General features: G+C 39.8%; 1 protein-coding gene across 1 annotated transcript in view; it reads right to left on the bottom strand.

The window, feature by feature from the left end:
• Positions 1 to 12,213, bottom strand: part of fbxo28 (F-box protein 28) — a 29,926-nt gene extending 17,713 nt beyond the window's left edge. Inside the window, exon 1 of the mRNA XM_062972528.1 lies at positions 11,874 to 12,213. Within this exon, the coding sequence (XP_062828598.1) occupies positions 11,874 to 12,140 (267 nt within the window). The 5' untranslated portion in view covers positions 12,141 to 12,213. The remainder of the gene's footprint in view (positions 1 to 11,873) is intronic.
• Between the last annotated feature and the right edge of the window lie 221 nt (positions 12,214 to 12,434).

The raw sequence follows: 12,434 nt of genomic DNA, 5'->3' as shown, positions 1-12,434 counted from the left end.
CAGTTACTTCTAAGAATACGTACTGTACTTATATTCTGCTCTTTGTAAATGGGCTTTCAGCAATGGTTCTCAACTTGTGGGTCCCCAGATATATTTGGCCTTCAACTCCCAGAAATCCTAACGGCCGGTAAACTGGCTGGGATTTCTGGGAGTTGTAGGCCAAAACACCTGAGGACCTACAGGTTGAGAACCACTGACTTTCAAGATAGCATGCAGATGTAATAAGCAAAAACTATTACACCTTAAAACAGTTTAAACAGGATAAAACATATTAAACATGACAAGTAAAAATAGCTTAAAGGGCTATAACCATTAAGACCACAGATACACTGAAAAGTAAGCTAAACATTGTAATTATTGTCAAAATCCTGCCAGATGACCGAAAGGAAACAAGCCAGGACCTCAATGACCAATCCATTTTATTCACTAAATGAACAATAATTGCTTTTTAAAATTCCATTACAATTCTAAGTCAGTGGATTAATGAGGCAGACGAGTTTAGAACCATAGGGTTGGAAGTTATCTCAAAGACCATCCAGTCCAACCCCCTGCTCTTAATATCAGGAAGTTCTTCCTAACATTTAGGTGGAATCTCTTTTTATGTTGTTTGAACCCATTGCTTGTAGTCTTTAGAGCAGTAGAAAGCAAGCTTGCTCCATCTTCAATATGACATCATTTCAAATACTGAAGCACAGTTATCATTGTCACCACTTTTTTTCTCCAGCCTGAACATACTCATATCCCTAAAGCTGCTTCCCACAGAACAGTTTCCAAGCCTTTTGCCCTCTTGGTTGCCCTTCTCGGTATACATTCCAGCTTGCCAATATCCTTCTTGTCCAGAATTGAACACATTGTTCCAAGTCAGATCTGGCCAAAGCAGAATTGAATATTATCACTTCCCTCAGTCTAGACACTATACTCCTTTTGATGTAGTCTAGAATCGCACTGGCTTTTTAGGTACTGTATCACACAGTTGACTCATGTTCCGTTTGTAGTTACCAAGACTTCTAGAACTCTTTCACATATACGATGTCACCCATCCTGTAATTATGCATTTCATTTATTCTGCCTATGTGTAAGTCTTTATATTTTCCCCTGTTGAAATTCATTTTGTTAGCTTTGGCTCAGCTCTCCAATCTGTTACAGTTATTTTGAATACTGATGCTGTCCTTTGCAGTATTCGCTGTCCCTCTCAATTTGGTGTCATCCGCAAATTTGACGAGCATGCTCTCTATTCTGTCATCTATGGGTGCATCTACATTGCTGAATTAACGCAGTATGACACCAGTTTAACTTCCATGACTCAATGCTATGGAATCCTGGGATTTGTAACTTAGTGAAGCACCAGCAGCTCTCTTTGGAAGAAAAGTCTAAACACTTTGTAAAGCTTTGAGCCATAGCAGTTAAGGTGGAGTCAAACTGTATTGATTCCACATTGTGGACGCACACTATCATTTTAAAATATTGAATAGCACTGGACTAGGACTATAGCTTGTAGCACCCCACCATCATTTCTCTCCAGGATGACAAAAAGCCTTTGGGTTCAGCTAGTCAATCAATTACAAATCTACCTAGCAGTAGCATTGTCAAGCATTTATTAGCTTGTATGGATGAATATCAATGTGGAACCTTGTTAAAGGCCTTGCTGAAATCAAGATATGTTGTATTCATGGCATTCTCTTCATTTACCAAGCTTGTAACTCTACAAAAATATAGGTGAGATTAGCTGTCATATACCTCACAACCTTTGAGGATGCCTGCCATAGATGTGGGCGAAACGTCAGGAAAGAACATCGCCATACAGCCTGGAAAATGCACAACAACCCTGGGCATGATTTGTTTCTGCGAAACCAATGTTGACTTTTAATGATCACAGCATTCCTTTCAAAGTGCTTAGGAACTGTGTGTTTAACAATATGCACTAGCAGTTCTCCTAGTGTTGGTATTAGGCTGACCTATATTCCTTTTGCATCCTTTTTTGAAGATGCGGACAACATTTGTACATTTACACCAGTTTTTCAGGAAGGTAAATCTTCATTAAATAGAGAACAAACAGGCTGATTCTCAATTGAAATTGCAAAACAGTAACTAACAGCAGATATATTTTCCATAAATATGAGATAAATTAGAAAGGAAGCCAGCCGCCTTACACAAAATCATTCACTTGCCTCCATCCAGCTCAACATGGACTGGCAACAGCTCTCTTAAAGAGTCTTTCCAGCCCTGTATGGGGAAGCCAGGGACTAAACCTGGCATTTTCTGCTGGTCAAGTAGGTATTTTAAAAATGAGTTCATAGATACTTCCTCAGCTCATGTACTTGCAAACAAGGAAAACAAGTTGCATCACTTTGAGGCATTGGATGTAGGACACAATATTTATTCTAAGTTTTGAAATCAGGACTATATAACTGTGTCCTCTAGATCAGAGGTCCCCAAACTTTTTAAACAGGGGGCCAGTTCACGATCCTTCAGATCGTTGGAGGGCCGGACTATAGGTGGCCACCGAGCAATAATCATTAATAATAACAATAACAATAATAATAAAAAGAGGGTTGGAAGAGACCCTTTGGGTCATTGAGTCCAACCTCCTTCTGCCTTTGTGCACCAAAAGCACAAGCAAAGCACCCCTGACAGATGGCCACCCAGCCTCAATGTTAATACTAATACTACTACTACTACTACTACTAATAATAATAATAATAATAATAATAATAATAATAATAAGGGTTGTAAGAGAAGAAGAGACCCCTTGGGTCATTTATCCCAACCCCCTTGTGCCCTTGTGCTGTGGGGGCCGGATAAATGGCTTCGATGGGCCGCATCCGGCCCCCGGGCCTTAGTTTGGGGACCCCTGCTCTAGATGTTTGGAACTCCAGTTCCCAGAAGACATAGACAGCTTGTCCAATGGTAAGGAAATTATGGGATCTGAAGTCCAAAAAACCCCTGGACAGCCAGAGGTTGTGAAGGTCTATTCTAAATCATTCAGGAGCAATAACAACACTCTTAAAATAATACTGTCATTTTAGTAATTTTTGCTTAAATACAATAGGCCCTTGGTATCCATTTAGGTTTAGTTCTAGGATATCCTCTGCAATAAGGACCAAATTCCATGGATGTTCCATTGTATACAGGGGCATGATAAAATGGAATCCCTTATATAAAATAGGAAAATAAGTTTTGCTACAGGGTGTTTGAAAAAGAACTCCCTAGTTTTATAGTGCTTTAACTTAAAACTAGGGAGTTCTTTTTCAAACACCCTGTATATAAAGACCATGGATACTGGAGTACATGAATGCATAATTTGTAGATATAGAGGGCCAACTGTCAATAAAAAAGAATAATATATTCACAAGTGCTAGTCATGGTTACTCTTTTAAAATGTCTATTTCCTGAAGAATCACAGGTGGCCTGAAACTGAAGGATACTGAAAAAGTGCCCTATCTAAAGCCATTCAGAAAAGAGCTTTGAACTAGCACAGTCTTCCTTAGCCTTAGGAGTATAGTGTCTAGAGCCAGGGAAGTCATGCTACCCCTCTAGTCTGCCTTTGTCAGACCACACCTGAAATATTGTGTCCAGTTCTGGGCACCACAATTGAAGGGAGATGTTGACAAGCTGGAATGTGTCCAGAGGAGGGTGACTAAAATGATCAAGAGTCTGGAGAACAAGCCCTATGAGGAGTGACTTAAGGAGCTGTGCATGTTTAACCTGCAGAAGAGAAGGCTGAGAGGAAACATGATAGCCATGTATAAATATGTGAGGGGAAGTCTTAGGGAGGAGGGGGCAGGCTTGTTTTTTGCTGCCCTGGGGAATAGGACATGGAGCAATGGCTTCAAACTACTGGAAAGGAGATTCCACCTGAACATTAGGAAGAACTTCCTAACTGTGAGAGCTGCTCAGCAGTGGAATTCTCTGCCCCATACTGTGGTGGAAGCTCCTTTTTTGGAGGCTTTTAAGCAGGGGCTGAATGGCCATCTGTTGGGGGTGCTTTGAATGCGATTTTCCTGCTTCTTGGCAGGGGGTTGGACTGGATGGCCCATGAGGTCTCTTCCAACTCTATGATTCTATGACTTCTGTGTTTTAATATCATAACTTCCATCATTCCCTCTCACACTGGAGGGTAATCCCAAAGGGTGCCAAATTGGGAATAATTTTCATACTGGTAGTAGCATATTCACTGAAGGCACTAGTATTTTATATTGCAACTTGGGGAAAACTACAGTGTTCTAGGAGTCATTAGAGCAATAGTCACATCTTTACAGAAATGTGTGCAAAAACATCAGTTTCCATGACAAAAACAGATGTTATCGCAGCACTAAAAAAGACATGTAGAGTGTTTCCAGACAAGTTTTTTAATAGGGCAATAACTGTCCATTTCTGCAATTCTGAAAAGAGAGCGGGCACAGAGCACTGTTTCATCTGTAAATATGGGGGGAGGAAGTTATAAATTGATTTCTTTGACTATAAATTGATTTCTTTGATCATGTAATTTATGGCATGGGTCCTACCAGGAACATGAATGGGGAAAGGGTTGGCAAAATACTAGAGGCCATCAGATAAAACAGTCACCAGCAGATGCAGTTTAGCAAGAACAAAGAAAATATAATTCTACCTCCAGTTCCCTATACATTAACAGTTTTTGAAGAAATGTCAATCATTCTATCTGGCCCCAACATATAGGAACTGTTTCACATTTTTAAACATTTCCCTGGCAATTAACCTAAGCAAGCAACAAAACCTGCAAAAAAAGGAGATAATTTTCTTACTTCCAATATCACCTGAACAAAACACTTCTTCTAGACAGTTTTAACTTGGCCAAACCTGTTTGGGATATTATTTTATTCTTGTTGGAACAATACAACCACTCTGTTAGGTAGAAACAATTTTCTCCAAAGTTCTAGCCTGAAGCTACTTTCAGTGACCTGGCTGGGGCGGAGAAGCTGTGCTTTTAGCATTAACGGCTGAAAAGGGGGGGGGGGGGGACGGGACAATAAAGCTATGATTTGGAAACTGATAATGTTTCATTCTTTTCTGGCACACAGAAGGTGAGTAATGTACAAAGCAATTCCAACCAAGAAACATCAGCCAGCAGTTTTCAGCCAAAAACCCAATGATATTGGGGGAGAGGCACCACAGAAATGTCAAGGTGAGCCCCAGTTCTCATGTTCACAACGGCCCAATCACAGTTCACTGTTCCTGCTGCATTGAAATGTAGGCCACACATTCAAACTCAAAAACTTGTACAGATAATTATTAAACTTCGAAGAGGGTTGAGATTCTAGAAAGAAGTTTTTAGCAGCACCGGTATTATGAAGATGGCGAAGAAAAGCATGTCAAACTACTCTTTCTTGTCGTGTAGGAACCTTTCTCTATTCCTTTCACATTTTTCTGCCTCTGTAATCAAATTTTATGTCAAGGAAAGTATCTACTTCATTAACTGTATATGTCAGTGGTACTTTGTGCCTTTCCTGCATGGCAGGAAGTTGAATTGGATAGTCTCTTCCAATGCTATGATTCTATATCTATAGTTTGTTCTCGTATCCGTGCTAACATTCTGAACCCTTTAAATGAAGTTGCTTTGACTTATAACACGCTTAGTCATCTCATGTTGGGAGGAAGGGTCAAGTACAAACACACCAGACTAAGCTGCCATATTGCTGCACCTCCACTAGACCTTAATACCAGAGAATAAGAAACATGTTGTGTTTATCGTGACAATACTAATTCCAGGCCTGTGTACCACAATAAGCAGCATTTTTTTGGAGTGCTGAATATACCACTTCAGTAAGTTACTCCTCAGGTACTCCTTTCCCTATCTGTCTCAAGGTACCTAGAATTGCTACTCATTCCAGTCAGAGAGCTGCATTTAACTACATTTCACTGATCAAATGTTTGACCAAGAAATTGTGCATTAAACTAACTCATGTTTTGTTACACATTGATCCTCTTTCTTAGTATAACATTTGTTGTTGATATTTATTTTGGTCATCTTTGGATAGTTTCCTTAGCTAGTGATGTCTTTGCTTTCTGATAGCACACAAACTTTGTTTTATGCACAAAATTGCCCAAAACACTTCTGGTCCCAAGCATTTTGGGCTCAATTTCAGATCTTCACTGGAAACCATACTTGTAGGATCCTGACATAAATATTTATATTTCAGTTCTAAGAAAATGGGTCATTTCCAATATCTTGACATGACAGAATCAGTGTTGTTACTCTTAAGTTTGGGGTATGAAGAGTTTATCTTCTGTGCTGAGACACTCTAACCCACAACTTGTATAAATTATTCAGGTTTGATTGATCTTTTATGATTTGCAGATATATTCTGCTCCTACTTGCACAGGAAGAAATCAATCTGAAGTTCCATGTTTTCAGGCTGATTTAAAAAAAAGAGCTTTATGTTCGGTGCTTCCACGTCCCGCTTCAGCCAGTGAAGCTGAAAGGTTGTTGGAGTCTGGAATTCCCCTCACATCATTTTTTTTTCTAGAACCGTTCTGAGGTCCCTGTAAAACTATGCAGTGTTACAAAGTTCTCCCACTGCCTAAGAGAAAACTTTACCAGGTAGTTTATTTTTATTATATGTTTATGTATCCTGCCTTTTCTCAGGACTGCTTAACAGTTTGCCATGTGACCATTTTTGCCATTTGCTAATCCTGACAGTTACTAGCTTTCCCCAGTTTTTTAAAAGGAGTAAGAAATCATGCATAACTTCAAACCCAAGAATGTATGGTATGTTAGTCTATTTATACACTGCAGTGTCCAGTCACTGAGACCATCATCTCAAACAGGAGAGGCGTACACCTGCCAGGATCTACTTAATGCTTAATTGGGACTGTTATTCAATCAAATAAATAAAAGCATTGAGTTCCATAAGGTTGTTTTAGACAGGTAATTTCGCTAGTTCCTTCCACTGAAATATAGCCTATGATAGCACTCAGTATTCATTGGCAGCCTCCCATCCAAACCAGGAATGACTCTGTTTAGGATCTAATGTATTTAGGCATCATTGTTAGGTACATGACAATAGTTTTATTATTCTGTAGCAAATAACTATCAGATGAGAAACAAGAGGCTGCAGTGAAGTCAAACACATACAAGAATACTATGACCGTTTCCCAAAATCACATAGGGAGATGTGTTTGGAATTAGAAGGTTTAAGTTATTTGTATTCATCTGTTATATCACTGTTATACATATTGTTGTGCATATTAATACAAATATCAGGAAGAGAAGAGCAAGACCCCTGCTGCTGTTCTATGATTCATATGCCTGATGAGAAGCTGTCTGAAATTGGCAATATAACACAGTTTGTCCATAACTGTGTATTAACTTGTTTGCTTATTTCTTCCTGCAGTTCCTCAAAATTGCAAATTTTGGAAATACTAGACAAATAATTGTCACATCCAATGATAATATCACCTCCTAAGGTTTGATAAAACCTTGGACTCAAGTCTTTGTAACTAAGAGCATAATCTACAAACTGAATAAATGACAAGTACTAGCATTTTGATGCATAAACATGGGGCACCTAGAATGATATTTATTTATTTTATATACCGCTCTTTTCAATGGCAAAATTAAATATATTGCCTTAAACAGGGGCAACTGATACTGAGGCAAATGGAAAAATGGCAAATATAGGCATGTTTCTAGGAATATGTCACAGAATCAATTCTCTTTTGCATGCTCAAAACTGCTTAAACATAAAATGACCATGTGCAACCATGCCCATGGACAATTGCTCCAAACTGGTGACATGGCAGGAGAGAACTGAATAAGTCACATGTGTCATGAGATCAACAAGAAAGAGCTGGGAAGAGCTGGGAAAGGAAACAAACTGAGTAACATTTGAACCATTTAGCCAGTTAGAACAAATTTGAGATTTTAATAGAGACAATGAATGTGGTGACAGTCCACAATTAATCCACTTTCTAGAGATACTAATGCTAGTAGGACCTACTTATTAGAACTCTACCCATCAGCTGCTAGACACAGTGAAAATACGTATGATTCTTCAGCTGTATCAATTTGATATCTGAGATACATAAACACGTAAGTAGAATAAAAAATGAGGGGTTGGCATAGATGAATGTGACTTTGTAATAATGTTTTAATAGTTTAGCCAGCTAATTTTAAATATTATTGTAGTTAGGAAGACATTACCACAGTCTTTTTTAACACTCTAGTTGTACTTATAAATTCACTTGTCTGGGATGAAGGCCCAGTGAACTGAGTGAAACTTTCTTCCAATTAGAAATACAAGTGGCTGTATATTTTGTGCATATTCCTACCACACCATCTAAGATTAATGTATGACAAAACCAGTGATGCATATTTTGCTACTCCATAACCTAGCATTTTGGATATTAATGGTGTTCACTAGGTTAAAATATAGCTGTGTCTGTTTTTTTCAGAGAGATCCAATATTATTTATGCAGAGGCAACAGATAATAAATACTGATAGGTGGAGGCATTCTATGATCATCCCAGCCTTAAAAGATTTTTACTTACCTAGAACACAGATTACATAATATCAAAAAGGAAGAGGAAAACTAAATTAAACCGTGTATCTAATAAAATATAGTGTTATAAAATGCCCCCCCCCCCCAAAAAAAAACCCGCAGGAAGCATCAAATAAAAGAAAATCGCAACAAGCAAGAACATGGCTCTCCACGTCACGTCCCAATGCAATTCTATAATATCCTCTCAAAAAAACAAAATAAGACTTATTCTAAAAGATCCAATTATAGGCTTGAAAATTTGAACAATTAAACCTGGAATAAACTGTATTGGAGAGGCTGAAACTATTTCTGAACAATTATACATGGGATTACAGCATTGATTTATGTTGCTATGGTAAAAATCTCCATATGTTCTCCATAATAATATTAAAGAAGTTAAACTTTACACATATAAAAGTAGGGGAACCTCTAACATAGGTATATGCGGTTGTTAGCTGCCTTGAGAAAGGCAAGGTATGAATAAAGTAAATAAAAAATATAAATAAATACAATCTGTGGTCCTCCAGATGATGACAAACTGCAAATCTCAGCATATCCCCCCACTGCCTAAACTGGCCAAGACAGATGGAAGATGTAGATAAAAGAATGTACAGAGAGCCCTACTTTACCCGCCTTTGTATTAAAAGGTAACACTGGGCACCATGATAGGTTAAAGAAGGACACAGCTCTCGGCTTATGTTCAAATAAAATATACAGCAGCAGCATGCTTCTATAAAATTATTTTCTTAGTCATTTTAAAAGCAGTTTGATATAATGTAATACTGTCAATACTCCTTGCCTTTATTCATCTGCTTGCTTTACAGTGTGCCCAGACCAAAAAAACCCTACAACAAAACACATACTAGCCTAGGGAGAATTATATAACCTTTAGAAAATTATGTGTACTTCATTATTTTGAAACTGTGAAACTGTGACTGCATCTAGACATGGTGTTCCTTTATCTGAACGCCAGATAAATGTATGTGCTAACTAAAGCAACCTTTCTCAATATAGACCCAACATTTTACATGACAGAATCTTTAATCTGAAATGGAATGCTGGCAATTGTATGAAGGATTTGAATGCCTCCATAATCGGAAGGATTGGAGAAGACTGCAGTAAAGAGAAGCAGCTCCCTTTATACCACATATTTCTTCACCTACATGCTCTTGCATGAATGCACTGTACCTGGATGAAAATGAGATAAACGCAGAATATGGTTCCTATTTTATATATTTTATACCAATTGTTTGAAGTATGAAAGGTTAAAAATTAAACCATACTTCAAAAAAAGTACATCAAACCCTTGTAAAAGGCCTCACTAAGATTATAGCCCCAAGTAGTATTTTAGCTGCTAGGGAAAATTAAGTTTACAAGAGAAGCCTGACCAATGCAGAGATATTATGCTATAAAAATCTATCATATGAAATAGAAGAACGTCAATGGAAATCAAAATTCAGATGAGGAACATACTGGAGCAGTGAATGTTGAAAATGAAAAAAGCCCGGGTTTTTGATATCATGATGAACTTGCAAGTACAGAGACATCATTCTCCACTATAGTTTTCAAATATACATTTCTAAATACTGTACCCATTGTTTTAATATACATTGATCTAATATGTTGGCTGATGTTTTAGCTGATCTATTGGTTGTATGTTTTTTTAAACAGATGGTTCATGCTTGATTTTAATACAGGTAGGTTGTAGTTTCCTGCTTTGATCCTTGCACAGAGGCAGCTAAGATCGTATGTGCTGTCTGTAGTCTGGTTTAGGTGTTGTATGCTTTTAACAGATGGTTCATGTTGTATTTTCATACAGGTATGTTGTTGTTCCCCACAACAACAACTGCCAGGTACAATTGTTATAAGATGGCAGAACAGCAGCAAAAGACCTTCATAACATTTTCCCAGACCCCTTTTACACTGTCCTATATATCCCAGGATCTGATCTCAGGTTATCTGCTTTGAACTGGATTATATGAGGTCCCTTCTACACTGCCAGATAATCCAGGTTATCAAAGCAGAACATCCACATTATCTTATTGCAGTTGAATTATTTCAGTCTCCACTGCAATATATTCCAGTTCAAAACAGATGTGGATGTTCTGCTTTGATAACCTGGATTATTTGCCAGTGTAGAAGGGACCTCATACAGCTGTGTGGAAGGGGGCTGAGGGCTCTTCCACACTATCCCTTTATCCCAGGATCTGATCCCATTTTATCTGCTTATCCCAGAATTCCAGTTTAAAGCAGATAATCTGGAAACAGATCCTGAGATATAGGGCAGTGTGTAAGGGATCTGGCGCACCTTCTACACAGCTGTATAAAATCCCACATTATCTGCTTTGAACTAGAATATCTGAGTTCACACTGCCATATACCCTAGTTCAAAGCAGGTAATGTGGGATTTTATACATATGTGTGGAAAGGGTGTGAATCTCCACTGCCAAATAACCTGGGATAAGTAGATAATCTCGGATCAGATACCTGGGATATATGGCCAGTGTAGAAGAGGCCTTAGGGCCCTTCCACCCAGCCAAATAACCCAGAGTATCAAGACAGAAGATCCCACAACATCTGCTTTGAACTGGGATATATGGCAGTGTGGACGCAGATCTTCCAGTTCCAAGCAGATATTGTGGGTTATTCTGCCTTGACATTCTGGGTTATATGGCTCTGTAGAAGGGGCCTTAGTCATTTTAAAAATGGTTTCATATATGGAAATATTCCTAGCTTTAAAGGTGCATCTACAGGAAAGATAATGCAGTTTGACACCATGGCTCAATGTTATGGAATCATGGGATCTCCAGTTTGATGAGGTCTGTAGCCTTCTCTGCAAAATAGTGCCAGTATCTCACCAAACTACAACTCCCAGGATTACATGGCATTGAATAACAACAATTATAATAATAGTAACATAAAAAGATACAAGCTGCAACATATGCTCCTAAAGTCCCTTCCACACAGCTGAATAAAATCCCACAATTTCTGCTTTGAACCGGAATATATCGCAGTGTGAACTCAGGATGCCTCCACACAACCATGTAACCCAGAATATCAAGGCAGAAAATTCCACAATATCAGCTTTGAATTGGGTTATCTGAGTCCACACTGTCATATATTCCAGATCAAATCAGATATTGGGATTTTATTTATCTGTGTAGAAGGGGCCTCAGATAAACCAGTTCAAAGCAGATATTGTGGGATTTTCTGCCTTGGTATTCTGGGTTATATGGCTGTGTGAAAGGGCCCCTAATGAGGGAAGTTAGGAATGGTTTGGACGCGTCGGAATGCGGGTTGGCTTCGGGCAGAGAAGGGGACACAATCTGAGGAAGGGGGAAAGGGAGGCCTCTGCGTGCCCCCTCCCACCTCACCAGGCGCAGCTGGCTGGTCTCGTCGTAGGAGAGGAAGCCCAGGATGCCCTCGATGGCCACGATGGGGAGGCCCACCAGCGTGTTGCTCTGAGGCAGCTGCTGCTGTTGCTGCTCCAGGGCTTGTGCCTCCCCGCGGGGCTGCGGCGCCGGAGAAGAAGGAGGGGAGAGCCGCCCCGAGTGCTGCTCCAGGGCCACGGACACGCCGCCTCCGTCCGCCGCCTCCGAGGAGAGAAGCCGCTCGGCCGCTGCCACCACCGCCGCCGCCATCTTGGGCCTCCCCTCTTCCTCGGCGCTTCCTGTGGCGCCGTTCCCGCCTCCTCCTTCTCCGGCAGGGCTCTTTCTTAAAGGGGCAGCGCCCTCCCGGGTGAGGCAAGGAAAGGAAGAAAGCAGAGGATTGGGCGACAGCTGCACTGCAGAAGGAACGAACGCGGCCCCGCCCCTCTCCAGCTGCCTTGGCTCAAGGCTTAAGGAAGAGTCCTGGGAGTTGTAGTTTCACAAGGTCTTTGGGGCCTCACCAAACTACAGCTTCCATGATGCCGTGGCAGTTTGAAGTAGCGCCAA

The sequence above is a fragment of the Anolis carolinensis genome, chromosome 1 (genome assembly GCF_035594765.1).
Source record: "Anolis carolinensis isolate JA03-04 chromosome 1, rAnoCar3.1.pri, whole genome shotgun sequence".
Taxonomy (NCBI): domain Eukaryota; kingdom Metazoa; phylum Chordata; class Lepidosauria; order Squamata; family Dactyloidae; genus Anolis; species Anolis carolinensis.
Note: the sequence above shows the minus strand (reverse complement) of the source record. Positions and strands in the feature narration are given on the sequence as shown.